At 42.0% G+C, this 23,630-nt stretch overlaps 1 protein-coding gene across 1 annotated transcript in view; it reads left to right on the top strand.

Annotated features, from left to right (window-relative positions):
• Positions 1 to 6,396: 6,396 nt before the first annotated feature.
• The window catches only part of LOC122811457 (ABC-type oligopeptide transporter ABCB9-like), an 82,050-nt gene continuing 64,816 nt past the window's right edge, over positions 6,397 to 23,630 (top strand). Inside the window, exons 1-3 of the mRNA XM_044083310.1 lie at positions 6,397 to 6,601; positions 7,930 to 8,058; positions 14,107 to 14,295. Coding sequence (XP_043939245.1) covers positions 6,587 to 6,601; positions 7,930 to 8,058; positions 14,107 to 14,295 — 333 coding nt within the window. The 5' untranslated portion in view covers positions 6,397 to 6,586. The remainder of the gene's footprint in view (positions 6,602 to 7,929; positions 8,059 to 14,106; positions 14,296 to 23,630) is intronic.

Raw genomic sequence — 23,630 nt, 5'->3', positions numbered from 1 at the left:
TCCTTGGAAGAGATCGTGCAAGAGAATGCACGTAGACTCGCCCGAGGAGTCTCTAATGGAAGACATGGATTACGATGATGGTGAAGGGTCCCCGCAGTCACCTCCTGATGATGTCTCCTTTGGAGACATCCTTAAAATCCTGAAATAGAGTGGCGACTGGAAGCCCTCCAACCCTTCGTCTGAGGAGTCCGTGTTCCTGAAGGCTTTTCGGACCCAGCCATCTACCTCTTGGGTGACCCTGCCTGCTGATGAGCTTATCCAGCTCGTTGTGCAGCACGCTTGGAAGAACCCTGATTCCATTGAGGCGATCCCTTGGAGACCTGACAAAATTCTTTCCCTGCCCAAGGAGAACCCGCATTGGTCAAGAGGGTTACCAGTCGATGCAATGGTGGTGGCGGTCATGACACAGGACTTGGCTGAGGAGAGTCGTGCTGTCCACCCGCCCAACAGAGAGTCCTGGGCAGTGGACAGACTTGGGAAGTGAGTTTATGCATCACCGACCTTTGCCATACGGTCTCTGAACTACTTGGCACATTTTACAAGACTCCAGAGGGACTTGAACTCCGAACTCTATGGAACATTCACAGGACAGGTGTCTGACGAGGTAAGGGACAAAGTTGCCTCACAGCTCGCAACCCTGGAATCGATTTTCAACTCGTCCATGAGGTTGCTATCACATGCAACCGAAGGGGTGGCTAGAGCGGTGGGTTCAGGCATTGTCATGAGACATCATGCCTGGAAGCGCATTTGTGACCTAGCAGATCCCTTCAAGTCTTCCTTTCTGAAAGCTTCCATCGAAGCATCGTCCCTTTTTGGCTCCAAGGTGAAAGACATGCTAGCCAGGTGCGAGTAAGACAGCAGAACCCTGTCTGCCATAGGCCTAAGGTTTTCCAACCCTCAGCGGTCCTTTTCCAGGAATCAGAGGAGTGGGAAAATATGGCACAAAAAATCTCAGGGTCCTTTCCATGCCGCACGTTTTGATGATACCCCCAGGGGCAGAGGGGGTAACAATTTTGGAAGATGCCCCTACTGGGGCAGTAGGGGTCCTCGTAACCAGGGCTCCAGTGATTCCTTCTCTGGACAGCCTTACCAGCGCTTCTGAAGGGCAGCCTGATTGCTTACCTCTGGAAGCAGTGGGGGGTCGTTTTTCACTGCACCAGGGTGGCTGCCTGGCACTCTATTACCACCGATCGTTGAGTGCAGTGTATAATCACCAGAGGTTACACCGTTCCCCCTTCTTGTCAACCAGCACTTCCAAAAGAGCTTCCTCATGTTCCACCCAGTCAAAGGGAAGACACAGCTTCAGAAATAAAAAAGCTGTCTCAAAAAAAGAGTCATCCAGCCAGTCCTACCAGACCAATGTGGATCCGGGTTCTACTCAAGATTTTTTTTTGGTGCCAAAAAAGACAGGGGACTGGAGACCCATTCTTGATCTCAGAAGCTTGAACAAGTCTGTCACCCAAACCAAATTCCGGATGGTCACAGATTAGTCCATTCTTCCTTTTTTAAGGAAAGGCGATTGGATGTGCTTGATAGATCTCTCAGGATGCGTATTACCACATCAAAATGGACAAATGCTCCAGGAGTCTGCTTTGCTTCCGGCTGGGAGCCGGTCGCTATCAGTTTTGTGCCCTGTCATTAGGTCTCTCTACAGGCCCCAGAGTGTTCACGAAGTACATGGCAGTGGTCACAGCTTATTTGAGACTACAAGGATTCCGAGTGTTTCCATATTTGGATGACTGGCTCCTCACCGCCCCCACCAAGCATCTGCTGGTAACAGCCCTGCATTACACCTGCATTACACTCTCTCTGGCAAAAACTCTGGGAATAACAGTACACTGGGAGAAATCAAACCTTGCTCCTACGCAGCAAATAGAATTCATTGGAGCAGTGTTCAACACCCAGTCCTCACTAGTGTCACTCCCAGCCCACAGACTCCAGCAATTGAGGCTTCAGCTCCAGGTGATACTCTTGTCAAATGAAAGTTTCAGCAAGGTAGGTTCTTCAGGCCCTAGGTTCCATGGCAGCTTCAATCCCAATAGTGCCCCTTGCGAAGCTGCACGTGTACAACTACTCTTGTCTTCTCACTAAATCTCTAAATCTTAATGTCTGTATAATCTACCTGCATACTTGAATCCAGAAGCATAACTTGTCTCTTAACTAATCTTGACTATCTCGTATATCTTATTATCTCTCTTATGTCACTCTAGTATCTTATGTTAACACACTTCTTTCTAGCATGTTCCTGTACTGTACTTATTTACTTACCTGTTACCCAACTTTTTATTTCAATATGTTCTTTTTTGCATAATATAGCTAAATTGTATATAGTACTTCTATTTGTTAAACTGTGAATTTTATTTACTGTTTTTATTTGATTAACGTCATACTTTGTTTTGTACTCTCGAGGAGCTTTTCTCCCCGGGCCTCTGCTGAAAATGGATATGTATCCAGCTGGACTAGCCCGGTCAACAAATGTAAAATAAAATAAATAAATAAATAAATAAATTCTGCAGTGGCTACTTCTTTCGCAGTGGTTCCCAAATTTCCAGTCTCTCAGTTCCCAGATTTATATAACCAACTCCTACAAGCAGGACCTTCTTTGGTGGATGAGGCCAGATGCAGAACTTTGGAGTCGCCCATTCCAGTCTCCTCAGCCCAAGGCCATTGTGACCACTGATGCTTCCCTGATCAGGTGGGGGGCTATTTTCAGGGAAAGACAGTCCAAGGCACATGGTCCACCCTAGAGGCCAACCTGCATATCAGCGTTCTAGAACTGAGAGCGGTGCTGTTAGCATTGCAGGCATTTCACCCGGTTCTCCCTTCTGGGATGATTGCAGTTCAGTCAGACAATATGTCAGTAGTCTGGTATATCAACAAGCAAGGAGGAACCAAGTCCTACCCCATGTCGAGAGGCCATGAGAATATGGCAGTGGGTGATAGCTTCTGACCGCTTTCCGATAGCAACGCATATCCCGGGGAGCTCCAACATAATTGTGGACAATCAGAGCAGATGCGTCCTCCTGCCTCATGAGTGGTCCCTCAATCCCGAGGTGGTGACAAATCTTCAGCCATTGGGGCTAGCCTTGCTGCAGTCTTTCTGCTTACCCATCGAACAACAAGTGCAGCAGCTATTTCGCCCTGTTCCCCCCCCGGAGGGGGAGTCCCTAAGGGACGCTCTGATCCACGATTGGCCCACGGGACTTATGCTTACTCCCCCACCCCACTTATCCCACAATTCTTAAAGAAAGCTCTTCGGTTGAGATGCAAGGTAATCCTCATAGCCCCATTCTGGCCTCGACAAGTTTGGTTCTCCTTCCTTTGGCCTCACCTAGTATACCCACGTGGATTCTGGACCCTCTTCCAGATCTGATTACTCACCTCCAAGGGTTGAGCCACCCAAATCTGTCCAGTCTCAAGCTAACATCTTGGTTTCTCCACTTCTGCTAGTTGCCAGGCAAGCTAATCTCACCTCACCTGTTTGGGACATAATTTTGGCCTCTCATAAAACATCCACCAGAAGACTATATCAAGATAAATGGAAAAGGTTCTCCACCTGGTCTAAGGATAACATGCTAGACCCATAATCGGCTCCATTGACTGCAGTGCTGTAATACCTGGCTAAGTTTTTTGATAATGGAGCCTCTGCCTCTACTGTACGAGTACACCTGGTGGCGATTTTCTAATTTCCACAGTGGTCTAGATAGCACCCCTCTCCTCTCCTTACATCTATGCAAAGCCTTTCTCAAGGGAACCTCTCACATCAGGCCTCCTCTTTTCTCAGTTCCGGGCTCCCATCCCTCTTCGGGTGGACCTGCTCTCCATGCGATGGGGAGGGCTCTTGCTTCTGGAAGCACTCCCTCGATGTCAGAATCCCAGTTCCTGCCCCCTGAGCTACAGCTGCCACAGACCACCTCCCAGGGGCACCAGGCAGAGATGCCGCAGGACACCCATGTTCAGGGTACCCAGTCTTCTGAGTCCTCCTCAGAGGCCCCCACCGAGGAGCCTCCTTGGAAGAGATCATGCAAGAGAAAGCACGTAGACTCGCCCGAGGAGTCTCTAATGGAAGACATGGATTACGATGATGGTGAAGGGTCCCCGCAGTCACCTCCTGATGATGTCTCCTTTGGAGACATCCTTGAAATCCTGAAATAGAGTGGCGACTGGAAGCCCTCCAACCCTTCATCTGAGGAGTCCGTGTTCCTGAAGGCTTTTCGGACCCGGCCATCTACCTCTTGGGTGACCCTGCCTGCCGATGAGCTCATCCAGCTCGTTGTGCAGCACGCTTGAAAGAACCCTGATTCCATTGAGGCGATCCCTTGGAGACCTGACAAAATTCTTTCCCTGCCCAAGGAGAACCCCTCTCCTCTCCTTACATCTATGCAAAGCCTTTCCCAAGGGAACCTCTCACATCAGGCCTCCTGTCAGACAGCCCGTGGAACCATGGAACCTCACTTTGTCCTTCAGTCTTTGACTCAAACCCCCTTTGAACCCGCATTGAAGTGTGACCTAAAGTTCTTGTCCTGTAAATCTTTGTTTTTAGCAGCCATTGTGTCAGCCAGACGGGTCTCGGAGCTGCTGGCATTGTGTATGAAGAGGCTCTATCTGGTCTTCCATAAAGACAGAGTATCACTCCGGACGAACCCATCCTTCCCTCCCAAAGTTGTTTCTGATTTTTCCATTAACCAGACCATTGACCTACCAGTGTTCTTTCCAAATTATACCAATAAATGAGAGTACTGCCTACATTCCCAATAAATGAGAGTACTGCCTACATTCCTTGGATGTACATAGGCAACTAAGATTCTACCTAGACAGGACCAAGCCTATCCGTAAGTCTGAACAGCTTTTCATCTCCTTTTCTGGGCCTAGAATGGGAAATTCTGTTTCCAAGCTTACATTATCAAAATGGCTAAGGGGCTGCAAACGTTTTATCTATTCCCTCACAAAAGAACCTATGCAAGAGGTTAAAGCTCACTCCACTAGATCTATGACAACATCTGTAGCTTTCCATTCCAGGGTTTCCATGGATGACATTTGCACATCAGCCACTTGGGTTAAACCTCATACCTTTATCAATCATTAAAAATTGGACTTGGTCTCCAGGGGGAGAGCTGCCTTTGGCTCAATGGTACTCAGGAATGTTCTTCTATAAGGACTGCCCATGTACCTCAAGGTAGCTTGGGATTCTGTCCCATCAATGATGAATGGAAAGATGATGAACAACATCAGATAAAGAGGTTATTGTCTTACCATAATGTTCCATTTGTGTTGTTCATCTTCTTTCATTCATGTCATCCCATTCCCCTTCCCCCGCCAAAGGCTCCTGGGGGATGCTTTGGGTCCAAATGGTGTACTAGGATATTTATGCAGAAGTGACCTCAACTTTACTTCTTGATCTGAGGTAACAGGGAGAATGGCATTCTAGGTAGAAGCTTAGCTCGAGAGTTTTTTTGGCTGGCGCGAGCTTGGTAATAGGCAGACTCTGTTTGAGGGCTCAGAACCGAACCCATCAGTGATGAATGAAAGAAGTTATGGTAAGACATAACTTCTTTTTTCAGGCAGTAGATGGAGACAGCATATGTAGTTTAGGTTTTGCTGTTTTTTAGAAGGCTTTTTGTAACAAAAAGATGTGATAAGTATTGCATTGTAATACAATGTAGCCAGTATGACTTGCTAAACAAATCAAAAGGCAATGTTTTTATATTGTAGTAATAAGAAAGAAGTATACTGTTGAGCCATGGTACTTACTGAGTATATTTTCATTTACTACAGCTGATTATATTTTATCACAGCTTCTTTTATCCATAACCATTTTGGGACGTGCTGTTAAGCTGGTTTTAATCTGATGTATGTATATATATATATATATATATATATATATATATATATATATATATATATATATAAAATCATAAAATTTTAAGTATTTCGACAGTTATCTGATTGGTTAATTAATTGATTTGTGTAGCCAAGAAATAGCTCACTGTTTTATAAAGTCTGTAGTATCAAGAAGAGAAATACCAAGGCATTGCATTTTTTTCATTTTTTACAACAAAACAGTGTTTAAATTTCTTCTTTAGATTGTGGTATTACTTATCACAGTATCTGTGTCTGTGTGTGTCTGTGTGTGTGTGCGCTCATCCCCGCTTGTATGCGTGTGTGTGTGTGTGTGTGTGTGTGCTATTATTCACCAAATGTTAATATTGGATGGAGCTGCCAGAGAGGGGTAACTCACTGGACTATAAATTCTGTGACTTGTATCTGAAATGACTGTATTGGATGCACTAAGGTTCATTTGTGATTCAGCCTTGTAAACTACCATTGTATGTATATGTGATTCGAGTCATCCGAGACCTAACATATTTTTATATTTTCCTTTCTCACATTGTTCTCTCACTAGAATCTTGCTGTGAAAGTACAGGAGTCCTTGGCTAAGGCCAATGATGTGGCAGTGGAGACCTTCTCCTCCATAAAGACAGTGCGGAGCTTTGCTAATGAGGATGGTGAGGCAGAACGCTACAGCAAGAAGTTGCAAGAAACATACAAGCTGAACAAGAAGGAGGCAGTAGCCTACGCTGGATTCATGTGGACCAACAGTGTTAGTGTTCATTATTACTACATTTTGTGTTATGTACCACTGTGCGATAGACAACACTTATATTTTACAAAATGTTTCATCTGATTTTATCATGCCACCTGTCTTCAATGTAATGATTTAAAGAGGCAAGGCACAGTAGCTGGGGCATGCTGATAATGCTTCCTGCCTTTGACATACTTTTAAAAGTGACCAATATTTAACACTACATATTGAAACATTTATGCAAAATAATAATTTGTTTTTATATAAGGATTGTTGAACAGATTATTTGTTTATAGGTATATATTTAATTTTATTAAATATACTTAAGTCACTCCAGTCACAAATAATTTTGCTGCTTGTTTTAAGTTTGTCAGCATAATTTTTGCACTGTCATGGAGCAGTCTGATCACACAGTTACATTGTGCTGCTTATATTGTTTTTTGACAGTTTGGATTTTAACAAAGTATTGACTGTCTGTAACAGTTGTGGTGAATCAAGTGCAAACATTAGTTCATTGGTGATATCACAGTTATTAGTGTGGTGTGCTGTGCTGCTTGTAATTAACTGCAGAGGAGCTGTACTGAAGAGTGAGGTGCCTGAATTTGGAGCAGCACATAGTTCAAGCTGACCATCAGAAAATGCACTCTCTCTGAAGACAGGAACCCAGCAGTGTATTGTGGGTATTTATGTAATCATTTGGTAACCATGATGTGAGCACATTGATCCAAGGCTAGACAGTTTTCAGACATGACCTGAAGAATATAGAATAGCATCTTCCCCTTCTAGTATATGACACCAGTGCAGAGAGGGCTACTTTATGGATTTTTTAAGATGCTTCCAACAGTAGTAACTGTAGATGTGGTTAAATATAGCTGGTGCAATTTCTTGTGTCATTTGACCATAATTGTATCTGATAAGGAGCAGAGCAGAAAACTAATGAGGTATTTGGGTCTTTAAATAGTTGGAGAATGTATTGAAAGTCAAAATGATGATGTGTGGTGCTTTCCTGGCCATAGGATTTGTGGATAATTTGATGTACAATATAGACAGTGTTGTCTGTTGATCTGAAAACAAATGCTGTGTCTGCTGCCTACAAAAATACACTTATGGGTGTTTCAGATTAGTTGAAGGTTGTGTTGTTTAGACAGTTTATTGCTTTATATGAGGTTTTGTCTCTCATTAATCTGCTATAAATATCACTGCTCATAAAACTGCAATGCTTACCAAGTAACATCAGTTAGATTTTTGTAGTGCATTTATGGCCTTCAGAAGTGTTCTGTTTAGAGAACTATAACAGTCTGTCTTATTATTGTATTACTTAGATATGCTTATTTTCTCTGTGACAGTTGTCTGGTTTGGCATTGAAGGTCAGTATCTTGTACTATGGAGGCCGTCTGGTGACTCATGGAGATGTCAGCAGTGGAGACCTGGTGGCATTTGTTTTGTATGAAATGCAGTTTACTTATGCAGTGGAGGTAAGTCAGAGCTGAGCTGGATGCTCGTCAAAAGAATGCATTCATTCAGCAACATGATGAAGTGGTGTGCATTATAGAAGAATAAAGCTAAACCTCTGGGAGGTGGGATATAAAGTAAACCTGACTGCTGTGTTCATACAAGAAATATGTCACTGCCTCAGTTATATGCTTCTTGGGCTACTGTGTTATAGTCAGTCAATGCATTTAGTGAGTTTTACTTCTGCAGGTGTGTAATGAGATTCTTTAGTTGTACATTATTGTGTTATGGTATCATTCTTGAAGTCACAGTGCTCATCTTCAGCTCATTGTTTGACTTATCCCTGGAGAAATATTATTTTACACTGTATTATTGAGTACATATCCTGATTTTGGATCCACTTCCTGCCTGTTCCACTGGGAAGAAATTCTTAAATAACTCCCACCAAAGGTTTATAACCTCTTTCAGAATACCAACATCTTGAATAGAAAAAAAAATTCAGACATACAAATACACCTGTGTTATTCAGTTATTTTAAACTGTCACATTCCTTTATTGTACTTTATTTTTGCTGATTGACAAGTCAAGATCCTCTTCAGAAGTGATAAGAAATGGCATTACCTGACAAGAAGCTGCATTCTGCATCTAAAATACAGTTTCTTGGTACTGATTCACTAGAATTTGAGAATTTAGTGAGGGAGAGCATTTCAACTTTTTCATATTGTAAGAATACAATGGATGATGGTATTTGTCAGTCATTTGTGGGTGAACTTGCAGATGGAAGTTTATATTCCCCATTTCAAACCTAAAGCATCTAGCAATAGGTGATCACTTCTCACTGTTCAATCCTTTAATTTTCTTTATAAAGCACTTAGCCATTCCAGTCTTGATATTTGTAGTTTAAGAAATGTAAAATTGTTAGTTTTTTAGTACATTGTCTTTCCAAAGAGGTCTGTAGAAGAACAGAAATGGACCTTGTTTTTCTGTTCGTAAAAAAACATCAATTGTTGTGTAACATTTCTGAGTAATACATTTCACTTAATAATAATCGGGTTATACCCTTTACATTGTATGTGGTAGAATGTTTTTCGTTTTTGTATCTTCCCTGAAAAATGTCTCTGGCTCATTGGGAATCACCATCTTTAGAAGAGTGATAATATAAAGAAAGTTCACAGTGTAGGAATTTGAGTCTGTGGTGTTCTTTCCTTTCTACACTAATCTTCCGTAACTCTTGTATGCTGCCATTGTGATGAGGAAGTCCAGTAAAATTTTTTGTGGGATGGGTACTGTGTGAATCATTAATTTTCTCATTGTACTGCTGTTTTGTCCTTCCACAGCCAACTGTTTGCCTTTCTTCTGTTGACCCTGTCAACCTGGTAACCATGAGAGAGAGATCACCTGCAGAACAGTCAGTGAGGTGCCGCACTAGTGCAGTGTTGAATCTGTTATAAGCTGGTATTATCCTGCCAGCAGGGGAATATGTTGTGTTTTTTTTTTCTCTTGTTTAGTTGTGAGCACTCAATAATATTAATATGGAGTATACATTATTCATTTGATCCTCATGTTTCCGCCATAGTCAGAAAATCCTTCTATCTGGCTCAGTTGATTTCTAACAGAATATCTTCCTAGGTGCAGAGAAGTTATCCTACCACTGTAGTCTTCCCTCATCAGACCCATCTACAGTGCTCCACTTGATTTGCACACATCCAAGCATATTGCTCAATTGGAAAGGCCTCAAAGATTTCTAACCGAGAAAATTAAAGGTCTTAAATCTTTCAGCTACTCCAGTAGACTGGAATTACTGTCTTTGTACTCAGGAGCCTACAAATTGCTGCAGGGTGACTGGTGTTTTCCTTGTCAAGCCATGAAAGACCCTGTCTAATTTCTTTGCAAAACCAGTGGCTCTAAAAAAAATAATACCCCCACTAAGAACCTAAATCTACACCAACAAATAAACAGGTCTCACTGGAGTGATGTGTTTTTTTGCTCAAAATATTTCTAGCCTACAGAATAAGTTACCACTACAGGTAAAAAAAAAAAAAAGTGCTACTTTGGCTACCTTTAGGGCAGATCTTGATGACAGGATGGGTAGACACAAATTTACTCCACATCCTGCTCAGTTTCGGAGATGAGAACTGTTAAGTGCTTGAAAAGGTTAGCAAGGACTTTTAAGTTTGTCTTTTTAATGGTGTATATGGCTAGGCATTTTATGGTCCTGGTATTTGCTTGTATAATATGTTCCTATGAAAAATGAATTCAGGGAGTCAAACAGATTTTCTTATCTCCAGTTCTCAAATTTAAAAGGAGCTATCCATTTAATCCAGGAGCCTTTTTATTCACATAACTTTGAAATGTGATCATCAAAAATGCAGAAAAGAATGCATTAAAAAAGAATGTCAGGGAATCATAAAAAGAAAACCGGATGGATCATGGGCATCCAACTATCAAAGAAAAAATCTTCTATCGTTGTCACATGTTTCCTTCCTGTCTTCCTCACCCTGTTCTTCTACACAAAATTGTAGGAAACCTTTTTGTTTGCCTGCCTGCATGACAGTCTGTAACCCCAGACTCGGTCTTTATGTTGTAGAACATGATTGAAGCTCCCAGAGGCAACCTTTTACACTCCATCAGAAATTCCTCAGACTCCAAGATAATCAGCATCATTTCAATCCCTCAGTCATTTCAGATATACTTATTCAAGGGATCATAGAGGCAATGCCCACAGACCAGTGGAGAAAATGATTTTATTCAAGATTTTTTCTGGTGCCAGGAAAGAGGACACCAGGAGGCTCATTTTAGATCTATCCAGAAAAAAAATACTTTCACAGGTTCAAAAGTTCAGTATGTTGACACTTCACACTCGTTTTCCTCTTCTTTTACCTCAACCATTTTTGATCACTGTAAACCTAAAAGATGCTTATCCGTGTATTCACTTTCATAAGAATAACAGATCCTTTTTAAGATTCTTTGTTTTAGAATTGCATTATCAGTTTACTTCTTTGCCCTTTGAACTTTCTACTTCTCAAAGTGTTTGCTATGTTCCTTGCCGCATTGACTGCTTATTGCAAACTTAAGTGCATACACATTTTTCTTTACCTGGATGAGTACCTAATCTTGTCCTCAACAAAATAGCTTTAGACTTCACAATGAGTCTTTTTGGAAACTTGGGATTCACCTTGAATTTAAAAAAAAATCATCTCTTCTCCAGTCTGTCAGACTGTTGTTATTTTCTCGGGGTTTTCATTTAGATATCTACCATATGACTGCCTTTCTTACCCCAGAAAACATGCAGTCTTGTCATCATTACTTCCTCAAGCTTTCTCATCAGGAAATGACCACTGCAAGAGAGTTTCTAAGAGCTCTTGTTTTTCTGACCTCTTCCATCCTCCTGATTTCTCTTGCCAGACTTCATATGAGAAATATCCATGTGGTTTGTCAAGTCTGTTTGTTCTACATTTCACACTCTCTTTCCCATTTCCAGTACTCAGCTTTTGAGAGTAGAGAATTCATTTGGTGGTCCCTATCTTTCTTCCCAGCCCCTCACAGACAGCTGGCATGGATGTTTCAAGACTTTGCATGAAGGGAAGTCTAAGCATGTCAAGGTACAGGGAATTTGCAAACCACAACACAGGCACAAATACATCAACTTGAAAGAGATAATGACACCTGAAATTATGTAAAAGCCCTGAAACAATTATGGTCTCCAGATACTGTTTTAGTGATGACAGACACCACCATTGTAATGTTGCGTCTGAACAAACAGAGTAGAAAAAGGTCATACCCCATTTGAAGACTGACTGTGATTGCCATCATGTGTACATGTAAATCACAACTTATTCCTTCAGAGCGGAATATAGCGGCGGACTCCTTGAGCAGATCCAGAGTAGGCCCTCACAAGTGGCTGCTACACTGGGATGCCTTCCTTCAAGTAATCAACATGTAGTAAATTCTTCAAATAGATCTGTCTACCTCCAGTCTCAACAGACAACTAAAAAGACTCAACTGCAGTGTAGCTTGCCTAGAAGGCAGATGCCTTTCAGCCCCATTAACAAGGATGTTTCTTTATGCATTCCCACCTTTCCTCTCATTTTCATAATTGCTTGAAAGATCAGGAAGGACTTGCTAATGATGGTATTGGTTTCTGTCTTTTGGCTCAGGCAACATTGGTCCTCCCTTCTCATAAAACTGGCCAAAGGCAATCATTAGAAGCTTCCTGACAGAGTGGACTTGCTCACACAGGGCAAGGGATCTCTGATTCATTCAAGTATCCAAAATCTGAATGTGTTTCGATGATATATATTTTTTTATTCCTTTAATCACCTTTTTTCAAAGGACATGCAACATGTATTAAGGGAAACTTGCCACTAAGAAATTGTATTTATCCAAATGGAAACAATTTTATCTTTGGTGCCAGAACATAGGACAAGACTGATCTGAAGCAGGGGCACCCATGATTGGTCCAGTACACCTGTGAATTGTCCAGTTCTGACCTAGAATACACTTCAGTAAAGGTACATCTTTTGGCCATATCAACCTGTTTGCCCCAGGACTCCCACTTCTTTGTTTCTATTTAAGCAATTTTTATAGGGGGATCTTGTATAGAACACCACAAAGAAAGAAGGTTACTCCAACTTTGCTTTCAAAACTCAACCTGCTTTTGAACCTGCAGCTGCTTCTTCTTTAAAATGTATAATCAGAAGTCTGTCTTACTGGTAGCGAAGTCTTGTGGTCTTCTACATGGGAAACAGACTGAACAGGCTGCAGCACAACCATAAGGCTGACAGTTTACCCAAAGGTCATACCACATTTGCAGACCTGCTATGACTTTCTGAAAATTGGAGCAACCTGAGAGTGAGAATATAAAATTAAGGGTGATGATGGGAACAACTCGTGGGGGTGCTTGGTGGGGGGGGGGGTGACCCCCTGCAAAAATGCTTGTTTCTCTGCAGAAATGCATGTTTTTGATTTTTTGTGTGTGTGTTATTTACACAAAACCCCAAATTCTTTGAGTACATATTTCAATGCATTTACATAATGCAGTGCATTTTGCGTTACAGGGTTTAATGCTGAAATGTGTGACCAGTTGTGTTAAATCTTGTGCATGTCAGTCAGGCATAAGAGACCCTGTTACTGATGGAACATAATAAGTTTCTTACTAGTTATAAGTTACACTGTATAAATGAATGCCAAAGTACATAAAATTGTTGCAGATTTGTGAAAAACTTGATCTTCAAATCACTGAATATTTTAGTGTGCTCTTGCTTAGAGCTTGGTATGTTTACAAGTGCTGACTGCGTACTCATGCCCTCTTTTTATTTTGATTTTTCTCCTGACACGAGATATGTAAGCAAAGTTAGTATCTTCCCTTCCCCACTGCATTGATCCCTTCTTGTGACTTGCACTAGCTCCCTTATATTGTGCCCCTAAGGCAGGGTTCTTGGAGGTTTCCTAAGTATACGAAGGCTTGCATGATGGTAAGAATGGGAAAGGCCAGGGGCTAGGACACATCCTGTGGCAGAATACTTTCTTGTGTGATATAGTTGTTTCTACTGTGTTGTTTACATGGTGCTGCTTTTCTTCCTTTATCCTTCCGGGGGAGATGGTATTGGAGATCATAATGTCAGTTGAACATATAACTTTTACCCCGGTTATGAGTTCTTCTTCCATTAACTGAAACTCTTGATTGTACAAATGTGTGATACCACTAGGTTGTTGTTTGCATACTGGAGCACATGATCCTCACCTCTGGCCTTCCCACTACTAGGGTGAAATTGTTGTACCCCTGTAATGTTCTTGAATCCCCAAATACATATGTATTTGTGTTATGATTAAAAGACCTCACCAAATGGATATGCATTCACACACACAACATTCTGACACTTGTCAATAGCAGACATTTTGTACGATGCAAACATCTACTATTTCAGTATTAGCTAGACTATATCCTTTTCAGCGTGTGTGTTCACATTAGGTGAAAACGTGATATGTTTGAATTCTCTAGTCTTGATTTTGTTTGAGAAGCAAATGTATCACCAGTAATTGTAATTTGACATGCATTTCTCTTCTTCCAGGTTCTGTTATCAGTGTACCCCAATGTGAAGAAAGCCGTAGGAGCATCAGAGAAGATATTTGAGTACATGGACAGAACACCCAAAATAACTAGGACTGGAACACTAGCTCCTGAATCCCTTACAGGCCACATTGAGTTCAAGAATGTGTCCTTTTCTTATCCCAACAGATTGGATACTCCAGTTTTGAAGGTAAATATAATTATTAATTTTAATAAACTGTCCATAATTAATGAATTAAAGTTAATGTACTCCAGAGAAGCACTGAAATGTTGAATGAAAATACTAGCTATTTCAGACAATTTTGATGTCATTTGTAATTGTTAAGACAAAGTCTGCATATTTTCAAATGCAGTTTCAAGAATAACATGTATTTTGCTGATTCATGCATTCATCAAATGAGGTCACTGGTCAGGACATTGTCCTTGTCTTTAGACAGAGTAACCTGTGAGCTAGTTGCAATTACTAAGGAGGTGCAAAGAGCAGCAACTCCCTGAAAATTCCCAGAAAAAAATGTGTATTGGATGTTCATTAAAAGTTATTTTTTGTATCTTGACTTTGACTATCCAGGAGCCATAAAAGAAGAAAAGCAGCCATATGAAACCAAGAATATCTAACCCCAGGCAATAATCAACATGAAACATTAACTAAGATAACCTGATTTTTATTGACCTGGATAAAATAAAACATGAGGCTTCTCAGGCATTACATTAGTATGTTATAGTATTACGTTACTTAAGATAACCTTATTTTTATTGAACGGGATAAAGTAAAATGTGAAGGCCTCTCATGCACTACATCAGGATAAGACATTTGTGTAGCTGTAGGATTCGTATACTTTGCATATAATGACGTCATTCCGTTATTGAAATTATTAATTGAGTTCAGGTGGTTTATAAGACTTAAGAGCAGGCTATTAGTTGTACTCACTGTAGCTCCATAAGTTGATGAAGCCACCATTCATATTAAGTTTAACATTTTCAACTGTACAAAGTAAAAATTGATTGGATTTATCAGCAGTTGTAGTATGTCTGTATATAACATTAGCTGATTACTTATTTTTGATATAGTAATTCATAAATATGTGATGAAACCATACTAGCCATCCTTACTTAATTATCAGAGTACAAGAGGCACAGCTGATGCCTGTCCTGAACTCGCAAGCCCAGATATAAGCTATAACTTAGATCCATTCTTTTGGCTTCAGTAGGGCGTCTAGAAGCCAGTGGTTATACACCTTAAGAAACTGCCTCACTGAGGACTTCAAACTTTCAATGGTTTGCACCCTGGATTTCTAAAAGTTTCTTCCCCTGTTGTGTCCTCTCTTTACCCAGATTTTAAAAAGGCTCATTATATTTACCAACTACCCTAAATGCATGCACCCAACATACATCACCTTTATTGCCATGAAATGGGAGCCCATAACCTAAAAGACACTACAGAAATGTTTCATTACTTCCAGCATTTAATACTTGGAAGGCTGATAGTCACCCATGTAAGCCATTGCACGAAGGCTAAGTGTGTAGTCTCAAGTGACAGCATGGCTTTCAGGCAACAACATAGCATTATTACTGATTTCCTTTGTCTCACTGGACACATTCACTGTAGGAAGGCTGTAGTAATCCAGTGGCAAACCTCTGTAGCAGTCTTCAACTTCATTGGCACAATAAATCAGTTACTGTTATTCATGTAGCCAAGAGCAAGTAGTATGACTTTAGAGCTCACTTAAATGGTTTGTCAGGTAGCCTGTCCTAAAGTAGAAAGCATTTCAAATAAAAGAACCACTACCTGCATGTTTTCAGACTAGAGTGCCACAAGGTTTTGTATTAGGACGGTGTTATTCTTCTGTATGCTTTACCAGGAAGGTTCCAGTCTTGCCTGGAACATTTTGTGCAGATGACCTGATGCTATAGCAAGTTTGTAACTATTAAGAAGCAACTAAACAAATGTCTGCTCTAGTCCTCTTGTGGTTGAAGGTTGTAGCTCAAAAACATAACTTAGAAAATCCCAACAAAACAATTTGTCAAGGATCAGTCTCCAAAGTCAGTGTTCCCACAAGAGAAAATTGTGCCAGATGACAGAAAACAGAGACGTTCCAATATCTGTGGGCCTTTTACCTTTCAGTCCCAAACCAGCATTGTGAAAGGTGCTTTTATTAAAGCTTCAGCTGCCCCCTCCGTGCCCTACTCTTCTCTGTAAACAGGTGTAGAAGTTCAGACCTTACAAAACTTAATTTTTTAGACTCCGCTATCTTATCCTGGAGAGAACACCACCGTGGCCTGCTAAATAGATCCAGTGAGCTACATACTGCTTATAAGGCCCACTTCCTTTTTACTTCTCCAGTTTACAGACTCTTAAATCTTGATGCACTTTTTATTCCATCCTAGTGACACTGTGAATAAGTGCCACCTACCATAGAGTTTACTTGGCAAGAGGGGAAATGTAAGTAGATTACCAGGCATTTCTTCCATATTACACATGCATGCATTCACACCTATGGACAGTTTTAGATATTGCCAGTTTACCTGCATCGTGTTTTCAGAATATCAAATGAAACAGGAGCACCCAAAAAAAAACTGTTTGAATACAAGAGGAAGATGGCATGTAGACTCTGAACTGAAGGCATCCCAGGTGAGAACCAAAGTGGACAACCTCTTGCTGTGAGGAAACAATGCTATCCATTGTGCCACTAATAGACTGTCTACTTTGCCCAAAGTTGAATGCTTGACTCTGCTCAGAAGTGTATAATACCTATTCACAAACACAAGCTGGCATCAAAGCAGAACAATATTCCTTATCCAAGAATCTAGATGTTATAGCGCTACTCTTAGGTTTACATACCAGTGATGAAACCAACAAATTCTGTAGCTTATATTTTGCCTAGTTCTCTTTTACCACTCCCCACTGTTTCTAACATGGCACTTGTCCATCATGACCCTTGTTCCAAATCCAGTCCCTGACAACACATGCTATGATGTTCACTCTGCAGTTGATTGATATCCAAGTCAATGACAGTACTGTTTGGATGGAATGATGGTAACGTGTTTATGCATTTAATTACCTATTCACCTGTACCTTTGCTTTGACATCATTGTAATGCCATGTGTACTTAAGAACCTTGCATAGTATGTTTTCCTCACAATTTTGTCACAAAGAAAGGATCAAACCCTCCAAGTGGAGTTAAATTGCCACAGTCATGTGTTTATTTGGTAATCATTTGAGAAGGAAACCACACTCACTACAATTCCAGTCTCACATAGACCTACCACGACAGCAAACCAAACACATGAACACACAAAAACATACTCGGAGGCTCTAAATAAAAATCTGCCTAAGCAGCAGAGACCTCCAAAGCGGACACCCAAGCAACCGCTACCCCAAAACAAAACACGTGCAACACATAGCTCACAAAGCCAGTGTGCCGAACAGTCACAGCTCTTAAGGCTAAACAACACACCTGATACACTTGTTATAGGTGACTCTATTGTCAGGCACACTGATGTCCCGCTCACCAGGCTGAACAAGGAGAAGGTCACGGTGAGCTGCCTGTCGGGTGCTAGGATCCACCACATAACACAAGCACTCAGGTCCTTCCAAGGCAAGTACAAATATGACTCGGTCATTGTCCATGCTGGTGTGAATGACCTGAGACGTACCTCCCTGGACTACATGAAAAGAGACATAGTGGAGCTCTCTGAGCATGTAGCCCAGGCTGGTATGACCCTGACCTTGAGTAGCATCTTACCCTCACCAAGAATGACGCCACAATATGAAGACAAGATGATCAATTTCAACAATTGGCTTAAGTATTGGTGTCATTCAAAGGGGATCCAATGCCTGTCAGCTTGGGATGACATGCTCGACAAGCCACGATGCTCCGCTAGGGACGGCTTGCACCTGTCTCCCCTGGGCGTTTGGATATTGGCAAAGGCTCTTGCCACCCCCATAGTGCCCTTTTTAGGCAGGGCTCAAAAGACAAACCCACCTCCATAGGTATCACCAGGGATAAGAAACTAAGAGTTATGCTAATCAACGCCAGAAGTCTAAACCTCAAGATGCACGCCCTCGAAACTCTCCTTAGCATGGCGAACATCGATATCTGTGCAGTAACAGCAACCTGGTTCAAGGCTCCCGAGAGCACCCCAGCAATACCAGGTTATACCTCATACCATGCTTTTCGGCCCCAAAACTTGGACCGAACCACAAAAGGAGGGGGAGTATCAATATTCGTCAAAGATACCCACACCTCCAGGTTGGTGGCACAGCACGAAGCATCAAAGACTATCCATGTGCAACTAACAGTGGGTAAAACTGCCTTCCAGTTTATAGCCTGCTGCAGACCACCCTCCCAAACCCATGAACCCCACTCGGCCTTCCTGACAACACCGGAAAATATGAAGGTCTCTCCAAACACCATTATATTGGGCGACTTCAACTACCCAAACATAGACTGGGAGCATTACTCTAGCTCCAACACCCTAGCCCAAAGGTTCCTAGAATTTATAAACTCAAATGCTATGGAACAACTTGTTACCACTCCCACAAGAGGGGAAAAACTTGTTACCACTCCCAATAGAGGGGAAAACATACTGGACCTGATCATCACCGACATGGGGACTCTATGCCCCAGACCAGAAGTGTATCCCTCACTGTAAGATCAGACCATAAACTAATCCCACTGGATATTCACATCCCGACCCCACACCCTGCCCAGAAAACCACAGTGAAAAAATTCTCTAAAGCAAATTTCACACTCCTCAAAACCGAGGTAGAATCCTTCAAAGCCCCCGGGCTTGTGGAAAATACGGCCCAGACCGCAGAATCCTTTATAAACGCATTCTATGAACACCTTCAGGAATGCATGGATCATGCAATCCCAAATAAAACCAAGACCCAATCCTCCAAAGGCAGACATCCTGTCTGGTGGACCCCAGCCATAAACAAACTGTACAATAGAAGAAGGAAGCTACTACACGATAGAGCAAAATCCCAAAAAGGGAAGGCATCTCTGATCAGTATTAGCAAAAAACTATGGGAACTCACAAAATCATCTAAGGCCAGCATAGAGAGAAAAATTGCACAGGACACTAAGGAAGTTCACAAGGCTTTCTTTAGTTATGTCAGGAACCTGGGTGGGAATACCCAGATATGGTCAGAAATAGTCCAAAATGACAAAAAATACACCGAACCCACAGACATTGCCAACATCCTAGCTGACAGGTTCAACGCAACCCCCCCCCCCACCAAAAGGCCAAATATCTATCCCAGCAGTGTGCTGCCCCCCTGACATCTCAGATGCTCAGGTAAGAGCCGCCCTCTCCAAAGCAAAAAACACAGCATCAATGGGACCAGACGGTGTCCCGGGCTGCGTCCTACATGAACTCCAAGTAAAGCTAAACCCAAACCTAAAACTACTGTTCAATCTCAGCCTTACTACAGGATATGTACCCAAAGAGTGGCGTACATCAACAGTGGTCCCTCTCCACAAAGGTGGTGCCTCAACAGATCCTGGAAACTATCGCCCCATAAGCCTGACTAGCTTGGTCTGCAAAGTTATGGAAAGGATCATCATGGACCTCATAAATAAAGATATTGTGGACCTACAGACACTGGACCTACCCAGTTCGGCTTTAAGGGCAGATCCTGCCTCTTAAACCTGGTCGATTTCTTTGAAACAGTCACCAAGGCCATTGACGAGGGAAAGGTGGTCCACACAGCCTACCTGGACCTCACAAAAGCCTTCGATACAATACCCCACTCAGGCATTATAGATAAGCTCACCAGCTTAAATATAAACCCCTATGTCACTAGATGGGTTGCAAACTGGCTCAAGGACAGAACCCACATGGTTAGAATTGCTGGAGCCATGTCAGACTCCAAACCAGATGTCCTTCAAGGATGCATCTGCAGTCCTTACAAATGGGTTGTCCTGTCGTCAGGCAGCCCTTCGGTCGGCCGGATTCCAAAGTCTGGGTCTGGCCTCGGCTGGTGTCGCACTTCACCCGGCGTCATAGCTGCAGTTCTTCGGGTATAAAGGCATCAGCCGGCGCCATTTCCTCTGTCTTTCTTGCGGCGTGGCCCAAGCAGAAGCTGTTATAAGTGCCGGTCGGTCAGAACCAGAGATTACTACTACCGAATACTACTTTGAAGACTTCTAAAAAGCTAAGTACCCCGTTGGGGACTCTTTCTTGCCTCAGCCGATGTCAGAAAAAGTGAATAACTGTTTAACTTGTGGGAAACAAATACCTCATAAAGATTTCCACTCTTACTGCTTACCTTGTTTTGGCCCAGACCACATGGTTAGAATTGCTGGAGCCATGTCAGACTCCAAACCAGTTACAAGTGGTGTCCCAGAAGGCTCAGTCCTGGGACCTCTCTTGTTTGGTATATATTTCTCAGAGGTACAGGCCAACACGGAAGGACTGTGGCTGACCAAGTTCGCAGATGACTCCAAACTGGGCGCCATAATCGACTCTCCAGCCGACACAAGCATCCTCCAAAAGGGCCTCATAGAAACAGACAACTGGTGCCAGAGCCATGGCCTCAAGCTAAACGCCAAAAAGTGTATAGTCATCCCCTTTGGCAAAAACAAAGTGCCCACAAATTACCACATAGGTGGTAATCCATTAAATCTGAAGAAGTAATTAGGGACCTGGACCCAAGTTGATAGCAATCTCTCATTTGACAACCACGTGGCCAAAGTGGTTAGAAAAACATTTTATATAGCCCACCTAATCATGAAGGGATTCACATCTAGATCAGGGAGGTCATCGTGCCTCTTTACTCATCCCTCATCAGGCCCATAATTGAGTACAATGCCCCTTTTGGGATGTACCTTACCAGACACCTGCAGCAACTGGAAAGACCCCAAAAGTACCTCACCAAGAGGATCAAAGGGCTCAAACAGATGCCATATGCTGCCCGGTTAAAGAAACTCCAGCTCTACTCAGTGGCATACCGCCTGCTCAGAGGCGATCTGTGCCTGGCGTATAAAGCCATGTCCATCCGAATTAATGGACATGCTGCACCTCAGAAAATCCAAATCCCATCGAAGCTACTGGCGGCAGAGACTTGAACCTTAGCACTGAAATAAATAGGACATGCTGGAGGGACAGATTCATAACCCAGAGGCTCCCTTCACTCTGGAATAAAATCCCAGTCCAGGTTAGGCAGAGTCCCTCATTGACTCTCTTCAAGAGGAATCTTGATGAGTGGATGGGAGATCGTAGGTTTACCCCGGGTATCACTTCTGTGTCACTGTTAGACAGAGGCACAGTATACTAACCTCGAAAAAGGGGATAGCAAAATTAATTTAAAATGGGTGGCGAAAGCCAAACACACTCTGGCTAGGCTTATAAATGCCATAGGGCAGATAGCCTAGTATGAACCTATGAACCTATACATTTTCAACTATACAAAGTAAAATTGATTGGATTTATCAGCAGTTATAGTATGTGTCTATATAGCATTAGCTGATGACTTATTTTTGATAAATTAATTCATAAATATGTGATGAAACCATACTAGCATCCTTACTTAATTATCAGAGTGCAAGAGGCACAGCTGATGTCTTTACTGAACTTGCAAGCCCCGATATAAGCTGTATCTTAGATTTCCAGAGATCTAGTTTTTGCTGGATGATCCATCTTTTGGCTTCTCTAGGGCATCTAGATGCCAGTGGGTATACTTCTTAAGAAACTGCCTCACTGAGGACTTGAACGTTTTAATGGTTTGCATCCTGGATTTCTAAAAGTTTCTTCCCTTGTTGTCTCCTCTCTTTATCCACATTTTAAAAAGGTTCATTATATTTGCCAACTATCCTAAATGCATGCATGCAGCACACATTACCCTTGTTGCCATGAAGTGGGAGCCCATAACCCAAAAGACACTACAGAAATATTTCAGTACTTCCAGCACTGAATACTTTAAAGGCTAATAGTCACCCATGTAAGCCATTGCACGAAGGCTATGCTATTACTGATTTCCTTTGTCTCACTGGACACATTCATTGTATGAAGGCTGTAGTAATCCAATGGGAAACCTCTGTAGTAGTCTTCAACTTCATTGGCACAATAAATCAGTTACTGTTATTCATGTAGCCAAGAGCAAGTAGTATGACTTTAGATCTCACTTAAATGGTTTGTCAAGTAGACTGTCCTAAAGTAGAAAGCATTTCAAATAAAAGGACCACTACCTGCACGTTTTCAGACTAGAGTGCCACAAGGTTTTCTATTAGGACGGTGTTATTCTTCTGTATGCATTACCAGGAAGGTTCCAGTCTTGCCTGCGACATTTTGTACAGATGACCTGGTGCTAAAGTAAGTCTGTAACTATTAAGAAGCAACTAAACAAATTTCTGCTCTAGTCCACCGTGGTTGAAGGTTGTAGCTCAAAAACATAACTTAGAAAATCCCAGCAAAACAATTTGCCAAGGATCAGTCTCTAAAATCAGTGTTCCCACAAAAGAAAATTGTGCCAGATGACAAAAAACAGAGACGTTTCAATACATGTGGGCCTTTTACCTTTCAGTCCCAAACCAGCATTGCCAAAGGTGCTTTTATTAAAGCTTCAGCTGCCCACTCCCTACCCTACTCTTCTCTGTAAACAGGTGTAGAAGTTAAGACCTTACAAAACTTAATTTTTTAGACTCTGCTATCTTACCCTGGATGGAACACCACCGTGGCCTGCTAAGTAGATCCAGTGAGCTACATACTGCTTACAAGGCCCACTTCCTTTTTACTTCCCCAATGTACAGACTCTTAAATCTTGATCCACTTTGTATTCCATCCTAGTGACACTGTGAATAAATGTCACCATCCATAGAGTTTACTTGGCAAGAGGGGAAATGGAAGTAGATTACCAGGCATTTATTCCATGTTACACATGCATGCTTTCACACCTGTGGACAGTTTTAGATATTGCCTGTTTACCTACATCATGTTTTCAGAATGTCAGATGAAATAGGAGCACACAGAAAAAAACTGTTTGAATATAAGGGGAAGATGGCATGTAGACTCTGAACTAAAGGCATCCCAGGTAAGAATCAAAGTGGAGAACCTCTTGCTGTGAGGAAACAATGCTATACATTATGCCACTAATAGAAGGTCCACTTTGCCCAAAGTTGAATGCTTGACTTTGCTCAGAAGTGTATAATACCTGTTCACAAACACAAGCTGCATCAAAGCAGAACGACATTCCTTATCCAAGAATCCAGATGTTATAGTGCTACTCTTAGGTTTACATACCAGTGATGAAACAAACAAATTCTGTATCTTCATTTTGCCTAGTTCTCTTTTACCACTCCCCACTGTTTCTAACATGGCACTTGTCCATCATGACCCTTGTTCCAAATCCAGTCCCTGACAGCACATGCTGTGAGGTTCACTCTGCAGTTGATTGATATCCAAGTCAATGACAGTACTGTTTGGATGGAATGATGGTAACGTGTTTATGCATTTAATTACCTATTCACCTGTACCTTTGCTTTGACATCATTGTAATGCCATGTGTACTTAAGAACATTGCAT

The sequence above is a fragment of the Protopterus annectens genome, chromosome 9.part0, assembly GCF_019279795.1.
Source record: "Protopterus annectens isolate FY-2018-M chromosome 9.part0, PAN1.0, whole genome shotgun sequence".
Lineage (NCBI taxonomy): Eukaryota > Metazoa > Chordata > Ceratodontiformes > Protopteridae > Protopterus > Protopterus annectens.
The sequence above is the reverse complement of the archived record's forward strand: the minus strand, read 5'-3'. Positions and strand labels throughout refer to the sequence as shown.